This window comes from Battus philenor, unplaced genomic scaffold, assembly GCF_028537555.1.
Source record: "Battus philenor isolate CCGP_79_NKW_IND1 unplaced genomic scaffold, ilBatPhil1.0.hap1 SCAF_9, whole genome shotgun sequence".
In the NCBI taxonomy this organism is placed as follows: domain Eukaryota; kingdom Metazoa; phylum Arthropoda; class Insecta; order Lepidoptera; family Papilionidae; genus Battus; species Battus philenor.
Window position 1 is genome coordinate 3,281,641 of NW_027181759.1, and position 16,521 is coordinate 3,298,161.

The following is a 16,521-nucleotide window of genomic DNA, read 5'->3' on the forward strand; positions in this document are numbered from 1 at the left end:
TAACGAATATAACATAATCGCAGAAACACTAATGTTCCTCTGAACAAGCATCATAGTCATTTTGTACAAACTACAGCTCTTGTTAAAGAGACAATCAGTATAAAGCAATGAAAATGTATATGTTCACGGCAGTCCGAAGGAAAATCGATGCTTCGGAAGCTGTAAAGTGGACTACTAGGAGAACCAACAGATCTATCAGTCAGTCTAACTCTTTTTTAACCCTTAAATGCACATTGTTGTTTTTAAACAACATACTAAAAACCACAGATAAAATTGATCTTCTTTTAATTTTTTGTTAATTTTGACAACTAGTTCTTATTTCTGAACTAATTTTGTACATTTTATAATGTTAGCACTATCCAATGTTTATAAGCATTGAAAATAAGTTAATGTCAAATGTCATTTTGAAGAAAACTTTTCTAGTGGCGCGAAACTAAGTTTTGTAGCTGTGTTTGGACTTTGATAAAATATATATTACATGTTCACGTTGTAAAACATTGAAAATCACTTGATGCTACAGTCGAATAGAGCGAAATCTGGTATGTTGTAGGAAAACTACAATGCGCATTGCCTGCTAAATAAATGCATGTTTGGTGAAGGATTTTTCTTTTGGTTTTTACCATGCCACGATTACTAGAAAGCGAAATTACAGAGTATTTAGAAACTCTTGAAAATTCAGAAGATGGCTTAGGCGGGTCAGACTCCGAAGTAGAGGATGAAGGTCACTATTATCAAATCGCTCGAGATGTTCTTCGAGACCTTAAAAATAGTGATGACGGTGTGAATGCCCAGCCTGAAGTGGATGCTGATCCTCTTGTAATCGACAACGATGAAAATATGTCAGACCCTCCTATTTTGGAAGCCGAAAAGCAGCACCCCTGAGTACATCACAAGGGATTCCTAGACGACCTCTGGTTTTGCGAAAACGAAACTCCACGAGGTGGAAGGAAGCGGTTGTCGTGGCTTTCCGGAAGCCCGACAAAAAGGAATACACGCACCCGAAGTCTTATAGGCCAATCGGTCTTATGCCCGTTATGGGGAATGTGCAAAAGGATCATGGTCAAAAGAATCTGGTGGTACACACACACCGAAACAAAAAAAAAAAGGGGGATGCGGCCTTAAGAAGCAAGAAGAGACCGGAGTATGAGCCATGTCCCCACCTCCCGTCTGGCAACGTTGCGGCGGCTGAGAACTGGGGCTTGGGAGATAGGGGTGGTGTCCATCTACCTGGAGCCAAATCGCCAGTCGGACAATACGGATCGGCATAGCTGAGGAGGGCTCGAAGACTGCCAGAGTGGTGCTGAGTGGGGACGTGAACGCATGGAACACCGAGTGGGGCTGCAAAACCGTGGACCGGAAGGAAATATGAAGTTTATTTAAATTCAATTATTATCTTGTGCATATTGTAAAGCAATAAATATAGTAAAATAAATATAATAAATAAATAAAATACAGAAACCGCCCATGTCCTGCTTTGTTTATGTTCAATTTGCAATTTGTAAAATTTTTAATTTAATCCAAAACTAAGTTTTGCATAATCCCCGGCATTTGATTTGGCACGTCGGACATTTTAATCTTATAAACGCATCGATAAAGAAAATGAACACTAGATAAAGGGAATGCTTAATAAAATCCAACTCAGGTGATTTTTGCCTAAAGTCTAAGTGAATGGCCTAGTGTGCCACACCAAATGCCAAGTACATTATAAATGTGATAAATTAAAGCTTAACTATTCCCACTCCTTCATGACTCTATCCCAGTCCTCATCGGCTATGAATGGTTTGTCGATGCAAGCGATCATGTACTCGCCGCAGAATATGCACTCGCTCGCGACGATGTCGTCTATTTCATTCTTCAACACCTCCCGGAGCGGTAGACCGTTGGAGGTGACCACGGACAGCTCGATGTTGGACAGAACCGACAGCTGACGCTGCAGATCGCTTAGCTTGTTTCGACGAGCTGGACCTGCGATTACCGAGGAGCTTAACATTCTAACTCAACAGAAACGGAAGTAATTCATGGTTCATTCAACTTCAATATTGCAAAGTCATCGATTATTGTATATATATGGTGGGCCATAAATTTTTGCACTTTTGAAACATGTGTAGAAATAAAAGTACAAATGCTATTTTGTTTATGATTTATTTACCGTAATTATCATTTATTAAAATTTATTTTTTAAAAATTACATCGTCGAGATGTGCTCCGTCTCGCCGTTGGCCCCTTACTCTCACGGTTTTGGAGAAATCAAGTGTTGCTATTTGCAAAAATTTTTGGCCCACCCTATAGATTAAAAAAACTGCTATTTGCGTGTATTTTCTATTACGGTGCGGTTCTAAATATCTTTTTTTCTGTTAACTTAATTCGTCTATTATTTTAAGATTACATTTAGTAAGTTGACTCCTACTCGGTATGCTGATTTGTTGAGAAGAGACGGACAGAAACTCTTTTAAATGAAATATAACAATGTTTTATGTATACATTATAATATTAAATGTTGAGACAAAATTACCGCACTGCCGTTTGGTTACGGAATTAATAAAATTAATATCTATATACATATATATGTGGAATGGAACGTAAGAGCATGCGTGAATAGAACTGTCAGATGGTACAAGCGAGAGGCGTGTAAGAGGAAGGGAGACAGACGACGTTTGAACGACGAAGGAAGCGTCTGCAGTTTAGGTTAGGAGTTTTTTTTTTTAAATAAATATTTGTGCCCCACGAAGGACTTTAAATTCAAGCCCTGCATCCCGATTACCACATATATATATATATATATATATATATACTTAGTCTTGCCATAAATATTGTTATAAAGAAAAGCACGATTTTTTTTTTATACGTAACATTTATTCCTTTCATAGTGAGTTAGTTTAATACATCAATATATAACTATTAAAAATATACAATGTTTATTCGAAGTGGTCTCCATTGGCTGCAATACAGTCTTTTAAACGTTGAGGCCAGTTATCAATAGCAGCACGAACTCTTTCTAGAGGAAAATTCTTCACTGCCAACCGAATGGATCGTTTTAGGGACTCCAAATTATCATGGCGTTTAGAGCAAGCCTTACTCTCTAAAACTGACCATAAATCATAATCCAATGGATTTAGGTCAGGACTTGACGACGGCCAGTTTTCAGTGCTGATAAAGTCCGGAACGTTAGTTTTCAACCAAGATTGGGTGGATCGAGCTCTATGACCCGGTGCCGAGTCTTGTTGAAAGCACCATTCTTTGTTATTGAACATGGTGTTAGTTAAAGGCTTAACTACCGTCTCAAGAATGGTATTTTGATAAACTTGTGCCGACGTTTTAATACCTTTTTCACAAAAATATGGCTCAGTCACCCCTTCATAGCTAACACCCCACCAAACCATCACTGAAGTGGGATAATGCCCACGTTGTACTCTGTTTACTAATTGCGAAGCTTCTTTAGAGCTTCCAGCATAAATACGGTCATTTTGTTTATTAAAATACTGCTCAATTGTAAAAATTTTCTCATCCGTAAACAAAATTTTTTTGTGACCTCCCTTTGCGTACCGCTTAAGTAGTTGTTTGGATTTTACCACCCTATTCTTCTTTAAATTATCAGTTAAGAAGTGACCAGTACGTCTCTTATAGGCTGCAAGTCCTAAGTCATCTTTTAATATACGCGACATGGTTCTAGGAGCTATCTTCATCTCCCGAGATAAAATCTTTTGCTTACGGACAGGATTTCTTCGAATTCTTTCCCTAACTGCTTTAATCACCTTTTTCACACGAACGGTACGTGGACGGCCAGATCTTTTTCTGTCACAAACAGAGGAGGTATCATTGTACCTATCAATAGCCCGGTAAACAAACATTTGACTGATACCAAGCGGGTGGAGGGTTTTAAAAATTGCACTTTTCTCCATACCTACTTTATGTAAGGCAATCACAGCGATTCGGTTCTCTTTATCACCCCACTCCATTTTAATATAACAAAATATTTAACAATATAATGGCGCGAAAATAAGAAAACACATCAAGCAATCATATAAAAATGACAGATTCCAAATTCAAACGTAATATTTTCTTTTTTTGAATAGTAACAGTATTTATGGCCAGACTAAGTATATATATATATATATATATACATACATACATATACACATATATAAGTAGAAAGTTACCGGCTTGAAATGAATGAAATTGAACATTTATGTATACATTATAATATAAACCATGCAGTAGAGTCAACAAACCAAGTTTCACATTTTTTGATCAACCAAAAACTCTTGAATGCTATATAAATAAGATGTACTTAATATTATTACTATTAATTTATTATTTAAAACTAAAATATTTTTTTCGACTTTGTCGACGAAATTTAGGCGTTACGAGTTTATTTATTTATTATGTTTATTATATGCTTGTCAGTATTGTTTATACAATATTCTAAATTATGGCGCATCGATATGTTATTAAAATGTACTGCGAAGTAAGTACTTATTAGAATATAAATTTCTTTAAAAGCATCTACCAAGGAATATCTAGCTTATAAGTAATAAGTATTCTGTAAAGCTTTTTTCTGTAAAAAAAGAAATTATTATTAAGATTTATTCAATATCTTCAATTTAATTATATATTTAAAACCAAGAAATGGAAGGTCTAAAATTTTGAAGAACTTTATTATATACGATAACATATAGAGACATGCCATGACCCAAGGTTGCTTAGCGTCGTTCTTTGCGAAGTAACTTAAGTCAATGACGACATAAAATAATACATTTCTACAGGTGGCCAGTGGAGCCTTAACCCTTAATAGCCTAGAGTTTCAATTTTGATACCAATCTTTTAAACCGAATGTTCACATTACTATTAGTTTTTTTTATAGGTTGGCTGTACGAATTTTACTATTGTATAATATTCTTTCCAACGAAATTAAAAAAAAATCTATTTTTCCCTTCATCTAGACCCACAAGCAAACACAGTAATATGTAAAAAAAATCGCTTTCGTAAATCAGGCTATTAAGGGTTAAATTTCTAGAATAAAGATCACAAACGGGCAAACGTACTCTGTTCACTTAGGCCGCTTCCAACCAGTTTTAAAGAAAATCTTTGAGTGAAATCTGTATCCAGCGGTGAACATCGTTCGAGTCAAATAATGATGACGAAAGGCTCTGGCATCCAACATTATATATTTTACACTAAGGTTTTGAACAAATTCAATCTCTACCTTCTCATTAGATACTGGGGCACCATTAGTACTTTGCTCCTTCTAACCGATAAAGTTTTAAATGTCAATAACATACGTTATAAAAATAAATACAAAAAATCTACTGATGTACAATAATATTTTTTTTATTACCGAGCGTAGGCTGTATCTCGGTGAGCAAGCAGTCCGAGTGGAAGCGGTGCGCGCAGGGGAACAGATAGAAGGGTCGCAGAAGTAACGCGATGTCGCACAGGCAGCACGCGTCCGACACCGACACGACCACGCTTCGGTTGCGGAACGACTGGATCTCTGCGCGGACCTGTTTTTACATTCCCTGGTATATTCTCGAATCGAACATTTAAAATGCACCTTAACCTTTTAACTGCCAAGCTGTTTTGGCCATGACTTCCCCAGGAGCCAAATGGAAATATCAAGTGTAGGCTTTCCTTATGTGAAAATTTGGGATCTTTACATTCTATGAACGAATATAACACATTATGTATATCATTATGTACTGAAACCGCTGGCGACCTTCATGGAACTTAAAGGCAACAGAGTACTCGGTGTGCCATGAGGTCGCCGGCGGGTCACGTTTTTGTAACACAGAAAACACGATAAGTTTTCAAAGCCAGCTTTAAAATATGAATAAATTGTGAATTTAATACAAAGAAATGTTTCTATATACATATTCTAATGTAAATTTTATATAACAAGTGAGGCCGCCCGCGGTCTCATTGGCACCCATGGTAACCGCTTCCAAAACATGCTGCAAATCGTATACCATCCCGTGATCAAGTTGCTAGGTGCCTAATGAAGCTAATAATTACCGGAGAGTCGGAAAAAATAATATTCCTTAGATGTACAGATGAAAAATTGTGAGGTAGCCGGCGGCCCTCACGGCATCTATTGTTGGGTATCGTGAGGTAGCCGGCGGTCCTCGTGGCACTTAAAAGGTTAAACACCACGCAAAGGTTTCTTTCCAGGGATCATAAGAGCCCAGTTCCTCAATGGAGTATTTTAACCCCTTTATTTTATGCCTTCTAATCTAATAGAATAAGTTATGTAATTTCTTAGTCAAACATTCGAGATAGTTACTACAAAGAAATGTGTTTTTATTAAATTATTTATATCATTTTTGACATTAAATCAATTACTGATTGTGTAAATCATGAGAAAATGGAGGAGCCCAATTTGATACAAACTAGAATCAAATTGAGCTTCCTGATCTAAAAAGAGCCCACGACTACTCTGACAGTTTTTTTTTTCTGGACACTTTTACAATATTGACAGTAAAGAAAATCATCTTATTGCTTTATCATTTAAAATACTTCACACTATATATATCATAATATAGGATTTTTAAAACGTTTTTATTTAATGAACTTCGTTTTTTTACTGTAAGATAATTAAGAGACATTAAATGGAAGTATACAACTACAGTTGGGCACAAAAGTGTTACTAATTTTATGAAGATTACATAAAAGGCTTTCTTATTACTAGTTTATTTACCCAACTATTTTTACTATATTTATTTATAATCTTATATAAACTGTCATATATACAGGGTAATTGGTTATAACCTGTATATCGACTATGCTGTCATAACATTTTTTTTTTCACTAAAATTTTCTCTGAAGAAGTGAATTTTCAGCGTCTTCAGCGCTCTGCCACCACAAAGATAGGACGTTTATATGAGCAGTGGTAGCCCAGGAGTAGTGGACTGAGACTTGAGATCGTAGATCGCGGGTTCGATTCAAACTTTGTGAATTAGAAATATGTAATAGCCCTCAAATAAGTTTCCAGAGTGTAGGCAGCAGCGCCCTCTGTGTACCATAATACCCATCGATTGCCAACCCGTCTGCCAAGCATGGCAATCATGGTATATCCCCCTATAGATATCTTCTGAGGATGACTAAACCTTGCAGTGCGTGTATATCGTTTGAAACGACAAAATTATATATAGCAACTCACGCATTCCGCTGACTTCGTGGCGTCCTCCATCTCGGCTTTTAGTTCTTCGATTTGTGTATTGTACTCCTGCAGTACAAAAAGTTCAATCAGGTTAGTGTATTTGTAGTAGTTAGAAAAGAAACCATCATTTTTGCTGAGTAACAAACTTCGTAGATATAAAATGTTCAGAACGACAACGAATTTTGGATCGAATGAATGAAGAAATATAGATGAATGAATGAATTGAATGGAATTGAATCATCGTCTATGCGTATTTATTTAATTGATAAAAAAATCTTGTATGTTTTACTCTCCATAGGCGTTATGCAATAGACAAGGCTCAAATTGGGAAATATTTTAATAACAAACTAAAACATGTAAGTGTAACATTCTAAAGTTATAAAAAATTCTAAGGAAATAGACCAAGAAGATGATCACCAACCCGATGAAGAGATTCTGTGCTGGTGGCGATGGGACTCACAATAACAGAAACACTCAAAAAGTAGGTCAAAGAAACCTGTGAAGACAACTCATAGATCAAGGCTTTCCAGGAAGGTCGCGGTCCAGCAATAAAGATAAAATATATCATACCTGCAACGACTGACAGATGGGCTCTCTGAAATGATCAATGGTGACCACGTCGCTGAAGAACGGCAGGATGTCTTCGATTTTGATGAGTGGACATTCTTCTAGCAGGCTCATTGCCTCCTTTAAGTCTTGATTTTTAGTGATAACGTGTTCAGCTAAGGGAAAATATAAAATATATATATATACTTAATTTACCATAGCATAGTGAACCCATTATAACATACTCTTGTAATGTTTTTTTGCAAATACAACGGGTATTTCACGTAATATATTGCAGTACCGTGAAGTTTATAATAATTTGTACAGTTTATAATTAGTTTCATAGTCAAAGACGGGGGAAGTCGTTGAATACGGGCAGCACAAAACCAATCATGGTGGTGATCTTTGGGGAAGGCCTATGCATCGATAATGATAATTCATTTCAACGTTGCACATCTTGTATTTTTGCATGTATACTTAAAGTATATACATTTAGATTTTTAAATTGATAATTTTTAAGAGACATTTTTACATTTATACTATTTTCTAATTTGTGCTATTTTTTTATTCTCTTATTTATAACATAATTCACATAGCATCATTTAAAGTAACCACTTGTGTACTTCATGAAAAGAATCTCAGTAGAGTCTAAATTTATGTATAAGGCATCCTTTAATTGAAGCTGGGCCTGATGAAGAATGTACACGTACCGATGGTCAACCAGAGTCGCTGCTGCATTTCAGATTCCTCGGGCAAACTGGCCACGCTCTTCGCCAGGGCTACGTCCACATCCAGCGCCAGCTCCACCGCCGCCTCCCACAGTCCCAGGAGGGCTGACAGCTTCACGCACGCTTCTGATAGACCTTTCTCACGACACAATCTGAAATTCAATAACCACGAATACACTAGATCACAAGTCCAATAATGTAACAGTATTACAGTTCAAGAAAATGAAATGTTAAAATTGTTTATTTTGTAAACATCATAAACAAAATAAAGATTTAAATAAAATATTAATTGTATTAAAATGTACTGTACATATGTCCACGAAAACATTACCGATTGTTCTAGGACGTGTCAAATACATAATGTAAATGCCAGAAAAAAAAAACATATTATGAGTACCTATGACTTTACCGAGCTCACAAATCTTTCTATAGACATGTATATGTTTACACAATATGATCCCATATCATGTTCAAAAAGCTTTCATTGCTAGATTTTTTTTAAAAAAATGTTAAAAACATTCATGTGCTAAAAGTAAACGTAACATGAAAACTGTAAATGAATTTCTATAAGTTATTAATGTTACATAAACATGTAATTTTGCTTAATTAAAAAAAAATGGAGTTTGTTTCGTCTGCTCTCCCTATGTCTGAAACATTTATCATCACAACGGGCGGTAGACTAAATTAGGCGACAATAAGAGATGTAATTTATAATAGGTTGAATAAAAAGTTTTTAAATTTAAATAAAGAATCTTTGAGACTAAATTTAATATTACCTTAACGCGTAATGGACATCAAAGTTCACCATAAGTAAATCCTGGCCCTGTCTAGACAAGTATCTCATTAATGCTGGTTCATCTTTCTCCGCGTATAATGTCAACAGATAATTATGTATCGCATTATCTTTCACGTTAAAATTCTGCAACATGAATTCCAAATATCTTATTATCTCCGAAACATGTTCCATGTCATTCTCACAAGCCAGAAACGCTGGTAATAACTTCGAAGGAATCAATCTCGGTCCTTGTGATATCAGAGCGTTGACTGTATGCTTTGGTGTCTCTTCCATCAGTATTGGCGCGAATTGGTAAAACAAATCCGGCCTCTGTAGACCTTGCAATATCTTTAACGCTTCCAAATAAGATTTCTTAAGTATATTCTGTTCTATAACATTCTCGTAATCTTCATTAATAATGGTCAATTTAATAAGATTCTGCTTATCGCCGTGAGAAGACAAAAGATCATATATAACTGATTTAACGTGTTGCATGCATTTAACTACCTTGGTTTGCAATAAAAACAATTCAAAATCACTCTGTATTTGATGAAATTCTTCGGTATCATCTTTACCAGTACGCCTTAGCATACCTAGCTGGGAAACATACAGTTCGGTCATCCAAATAACTATCATGGAAATTAAAGTCTTATCATCTTCACTTAAAGCGTCTAATCGTCTGGACAAGTAAACTTTTAATGCATTTATTTGATCCACTTCCAAAAACTTCAGACATACAGTTTCGAAACTGCTTTGCGTGTCTGCAAAAATTTGAGCACTTTTCTCGTATTCGCCTTTGGTGAATAGCAATTCGGCTTGTTTAACATTGATAATGTCTATGAAAGCTGGATTATTGTAGCAATATTCTTTCGCTAAATCAAATTCCTCTTTGTCACAGTAAATTCTCCAAACATTTCTTTCCTCACGAATGACTTTGTATCTAAAGACAGCTTTATCAGTAACAGCCCATATTGTCCTCCGAGCTGGATCCTTGACAATATTTTTCAGTTTCCCGTGAGCTTCAGAATAAGTGTCCTGATATACCAGTTCTTGGTTCAGAAGTGAAACTGCTTTGACTTTATCAGAAAACATAAGTATAGCATGGAACTCGGTTAAAACGAATGCCAGAGGCGTTCTTTCTGCAGTCTCAGCCTTTTCAGGATCTATTCTTTCAGGTGGATAACTTATCAGCTCACCTTGAGTAAAGAGAGAGTTAGAATTCTGCTGCGATGTTGGATCAAGCTGTGAAGAAAATTTATACTATTTTTGTCAACCAAATTTAGATAGTATAGTATAGTACCACCGAAATCGCTGTACCACTACGCATTTTAGATATGCACGTAGTTAGACGGAGGAGTATCGGGTGCTCTATTTTCTTTATCTCCCACCTTTCCGCACTTTTCTAAGGCGTGGTATAGTGGTTTCGGTACCACTATAACAAACTTTTATTTATTTACATATAAGCTAAGGAGCCTTTAATAAAATACGTTGACTTAGATGGTCAGTGGGGGGGTCTCTTAGTGTGATAATATGTAACAGGGAGAGGATGGTCTAAAACACCTGTCAATTACAGTTGTAATACTTCAATGCCGATAATAAATTTTTCAGAATATAGAAACGCTTAGAAATCTGCAAAATAAATAAATAATTTATCAGGACCTAGATTTTGTGACGTCATATTTTTAGGGGGGTCGCAAAGTGTATGTGTGCGTCCATAGTGCGAGCCTAGCGCGGTTGCGACGACGGGCGCGAAGTATCATACATATGAAACGCGCCTTTGCGTCTATATTGTAGTGACTAAGGCGGAAGCCTAGTGCGACGGGACTGGGCGAGACAGCGCGCCTAAGTTTCAAACCCTTCTGTCCGCGCGTTTTGGCCCCACTACGGGCCTAGTCAGCGAGCGACCCAAAGAGCGGGTGGCGGGGGTAACAAACCAATTCAGTCTTGTCGCTCGGCGTATGCGCGTCTGTTTGTTTTGTTTGTCGTAAAATGGCGATAGATACTGAATCTTTTATATGTGCAATTCAATCTAAACCACCGACTTGGCATAGCAAACATCCATATTTTACTTAGTATGTAGTCAAAAGTTGACACGGGCATTCGATTATACTGAAAGAATTTTGTAGGGTATATTCTCAATTCTTCATATAAGTTAAGAAATTCACCAGTTATTGCTCTTTTTTATTTATTTCGTGCACACCATCTCTAGTGTTCAACACCTCCCATCTCAGAATCGGACTGTCTAGTAAAAATAGCAAATCCTCGTCCATAATAGTTTACAACACCTGATGTACGTCAAACCGCTACAAGAGCTCGCGCCTTTACTGTGGCCACCGCACGCCCCCGCTCGCCGCGCCCGCCTAGGCTCCAGTCACCGCGCTTTCAGTGTGGACGCACACTAACATACTGTATCAACGAAGGTAGCAGCGGATTAGAAAAGTGAAATTTTAGTTTTCGTATTTTATTAACGGTCCCTAATTATATTAAATATGTTATTAATTCTTTGATTTTAAATTTAAAACTAAATAAAATTCATATTAACAGAACACTAACCTGACCATAAAATATTCCAGGTTCCGTCAACCATGCAAATGTTTTTGGTGTGTTATTTCTATCAAAGTAAAACTGGAGTCTAGAGTACTTTAAACTTGATGGGATTTCTTGAAACCCTGTCTCTGTGTTAGTCAGGTAAGAATAGAAGATCGTCTGCAGCGAAGGTTTATTATCAGTAAAGACTGCATTTCCTATAAACTGGTAAAGCCTAGTTGGTGTGGTGACGAATATAAAATACTTCGTTGTATTGCTGACTCGATGAAACTGGATACCGGTGATCGGTGTATCCGATCCTTTACCAATGTCGAAGATCTGACAAAAAAAGAAATCTTGTCATTGAAAGGAAAAGTACTAAGTCGTTAACTAGGGTGCAAAAATCCTAAATTATGATATCTTTCATGTATTTAAAGAAGATAACATAACTACAAACTAACAGCATTTATACAGGATGATTGTTTATAAATGTAAAATTTTTATATGTGTATAGCTCATTTGTCTAATTATATTTTAAACAGGTTGATAGGAAAAAGGTGAAGAAGCCTTATAGTTTTTATATACTATAACCAAAGTAGAAAAGATGTAGATTAGATAATTCAAAAAATTATATCGCAGGTATAAAAAATGTAATTGAAATAAATTACAAGCAATTAAATGTAAAAATAATATAAATGTAAAATGATAATAAGAAACTGGAAAGAAAAATTACCAATCCATCAACTTCTTTGCCCCCATAAAGAGGCAAGTAATTAGGCAGCTTGAATAAAGAAAGACATACATTTCAATAAATTAAACCTCATTAGATTAAAGTAACATAAATAAAAAATATAAACACTAAGAAATAATAGATTAAAAATGTTTAGAGAAACCACATATTCATTTGTTTTATTTAACTATAGACTTTTCTATATAATTATTCATACACTTAGAATCACTAATAACCTCATAAATATAATGACATATTTTTTAAAATTTAGTGATTGTTTTACCCATTCATTATAACTCATTAAGGAAAATTGATCAATGGAAATTAAGGTAACTAATGCTTGTATAGGGGACCGGAAAGTAAAGTCTTTTCTTGAGTTCTGTTTTCTTGAGTTAAATTCACACAACTACATTTTTGACAAGTTTTTATTTCTAATCAACAATATATCTAATAAACAAAATCAATGCCGGAGGCGTAAAAATCACTTGGTTTTTCTTTAAAATACGTCGAAAGAAACAACATTACTTTCCAGTCTCCCTAATATTATGATAGTGATCAATAGTGCTAACAGGAATGATACATTAATCATCTACAGGATGTTAATCGCTGGACATAGGCTCCTTGATAAATTTACAATAGGACCAGAGGAAATAACAACTTGCGTATCATTATTACTTATATTTTTTACAGTCATTTATAATGAATGGTATGTTAAGGCCAGTACAATTAGGTTGAAGGTTTATGACCTGCTCACCCAAACTCGGTTTCTTGATAGAAGTCGACCACCTCATTTATGATGAATTACTTACATAATCATATCTGAGGCTATTGTTAAAATGAAGTATGTTTAATAATATTTTAAGCATATTATCTACCTGTCTCCAATACTGCTGGCTCCCTGAGAACATTTTTTCATTATCAGCTTCCAATTCAGTTTCCAGCAGATGCCCCTGAGTAGTGCCTAACAGTATGGGTCCAGTAGTTGAACTAGATTTATTTTCATAATTCCACCCCACCTCTGTGACTTCATAATTCTTAGATTTATTAACAGACTTCAGCTTGCTACGACTTCGGTGTAAATACATTAGCTCAGGATTCCCATCCTTGTTCCTTGCAGCAAATGCCAAAAGCAAATGGTATCCAAGAGGGTCCAAAAATATGTTTGAAAGCTTTGTGTTCGGTTGTACGAATTTTGCATAGTGAATTTCTAAAATTTATGTAAAAATTACATTATCACCAAAACATTATCAAAAAATTATATATTACTGTTACCATATGTGTCTAATTAAAAATAGTTAAAAAAAATGATATTTATATATATATATATATAATCTTAATTTATTACTTTAAAAAATGATTAGGTAATTTAAATATTTTCTTATGTTGTTTGTTATTTTCTAATTATTCTTATTATTTTTATTATGGATGCACGCTCTTTTCAGCTGACCTTATTGGAAAGCTATGGAGTAGGCCAATATTCAGCAGTGGATATTCTACAGCAAAATATATGAATTGAAGTGTACAAATAGGATTTTGTAAGGAAATATACTTATAATATTACAGAGAGTACAATATGTAAAAATTGAAATATGCAAATGTAGAACTAAATTTTCTTTCACATATAATATTGATAAGAATAATTGTTGTGTGGATAATGTTAACACACATGTACAATTATAGTTGATAAGTAATCTATACTGTTCAACCATTACAAATGTAATTACTAAAATTATAAAAAAAACCTCTGCTGCTCTTAGTGACGGGCATTATGTTATTACCATGCTGTATATTTAAATCATCATCATATTATATAATTCAGCTGCAGGAAGTCCACTGATGGGCTTAGGCCACCCCCAGTAAATCCAATAAGATCACATGGAAACGGCATCTAACGAGGACTGGAAGGCAACCTTATCAAGGTTATCACTTTGTAGGAGGACATCCTATGCTGTAGTGGACCAAGAGGCAATTAAAATGGTCTATCTTATTTTGATTATAATGCACATAAATTCTGACTTTTATCAATGTTATATTCTAGGTAAGGCAAAGTAAAGTGAACAATCAATCATTGGTTAACACATTGACTGCCACAACAATTTTCAGAAATCTGACTTAAAATGACAATTTGATTTAATAACATTATATTATTAAAAACTCTAATTCTAGTGTATAGTTATCATCAAAAAGCATAAAAATGTGTTTTTAATAAGATTTTATTTTATTTTATGATAATGAACTAATTTTTACATTTTTTCTGTTTGTGCAAGTCATCCATCTATTGATATTAGCACTGATATATTTCGAGTATAATCATAGCTGCACAAAAATGGCAAATCAACAAAGGATGAGATAACTCATAGTTCTTCCTAGAAAAGGACGCAATTTATGAGGTATGTCATAGTTCGTAGTCAATGTGTTAAATAGTCTTGTCTTACAAGTCAGCTCTAACTGTGGTCAAAGTTTTTTTTTTTTCAAAACAGATTGCTTGATATAGAAAAGTATTATATACATAAATGATTCAAGTTTTTAATTGAAAAATAAACTAAACTTTTCTACTTATTCTTACATTTCTTGAGAAATACTTCAGAATTTTCATTTGATAACAGATCTAATTTTTATGTTACTTATTGAAAAGATCTGAATAGAGGAGGTGATTTAAGGGCAGTTTCAACCACTAACCAAACCCCCATGACAATCCAAGGGGTCATAAAACCTGTTCACTCTGAAGAGAATGAGGAGGGTCACTTAGTGTGACAATTGGCAATACAAGGAATAGGAGGTCCCAGAAATCATGAAAATTGTCATATATTTATTAATTTTGTTATTATTACACATTTTAAGTGTTCGTAAGATTGTCTATTATTTTCAAGGAAACCACAAAAAACAACATAGTGTGTGAAGAGGAGAAGGGTTTATTATAGTGAAAATTCAGGTAAAACATTTTTAGGAATGGCCACCAATAAACAACGATCAATGGGTCTCCATGGCTCATCCTGTAAAAATACTTGATCACCTTACAATAAATATTATTGGGAGCAAAAGAAGATCAAAGTAGGTTCTTGGTTTGAACAAAAAGATGCTTATTTATTATAATGGCCCAATGATGAAGCACTGTGGCTATATAAGATAGTAGGTTTGTTTCTCTGGTATATTGTTTGTAATCAGTGAAATCACCAGAGCTTGCTAACAACAAAGAAAACCACAAGGTGATAACTAGTATATCCTAGAATTACAAATATCGATAATATGCCTCCACTACCAGTCTGTAACCATTGAAAGCCAAGGATAGTTAAGTATGCCTGTAATATTTAAACTTACTGTAACTTTTAGAAATAGTATGATGATAATATTACGTAAAAAAAAGTCAGGTACCTTCATGTTGATCAGGCATTTTTAAGTCTAATCTAAAAAGTTTTCCGTTAGCCATAGCTAAAACTAAATAATCGCTGGCAACCGCCACATGTGTTATAAGGTCTGATGGATTAAAATTCATCTTCTGCTTGGAGAACATGGGCGTGTTATCGTCCATTTGCATGTTTATGTATCCAGAAGATGTCATGGGCTCAGAAACGGGAGCAGCTCGTTGAGAAATTTGGGATGCTTGCTCGAATTGATCAAAAATAGACGTCATTTTGTTCTTCGAGAATAAATAATCTATTTATTTTAATTACAAATCGTTACTTTTAAAACGTTTATTAGATTTCTTGTTTAATATCTTTAGTCATGATAGCCACGGAACACTAACAAACAAACGATTAACATTTATTATTAAAAGTTGAAAACACGATATCACTATTTACTTTTTTGACATTTATACGGAACGAAAATAGTGTACCATTGTACTGTACGTCAATAATGATTGTTGTCGATATTGACATACACCCATTATTCAATACAACTTCAACATTTTTTCATAGAATAGTAAAAAAATTAAAAAATATGATTTGTATTGGAAAATGATGTGACAATACCAATTGTTTAACAAAACGAAATCTTTCAAATGTTAATACTAAACAATACGATTTAACTAATGTACAATTTTTTTAATTATACATAAAATGTT

At 34.6% G+C, this 16,521-nt stretch overlaps 1 protein-coding gene across 1 annotated transcript; it reads right to left on the reverse strand.

Annotated features, from left to right (window-relative positions):
* Positions 1-1,462: 1,462 nt before the first annotated feature.
* dor (vacuolar protein sorting-associated protein 18 dor) lies at positions 1,463-16,237 on the reverse strand. The gene is made up of 9 exons (XM_068775609.1): positions 15,831-16,237; positions 13,334-13,665; positions 11,756-12,067; positions 9,204-10,444; positions 8,410-8,579; positions 7,724-7,875; positions 7,154-7,219; positions 5,336-5,501; positions 1,463-1,965 (listed from the first exon to the last, which is right to left on the reverse strand). Exons 1-9 carry the CDS (start codon positions 16,087-16,089, stop codon positions 1,730-1,732), a joined length of 2,934 nt encoding a protein of 977 aa, XP_068631710.1. The 5' UTR covers positions 16,090-16,237; the 3' UTR covers positions 1,463-1,729.
* Positions 16,238-16,521: the final 284 nt, after the last annotated feature.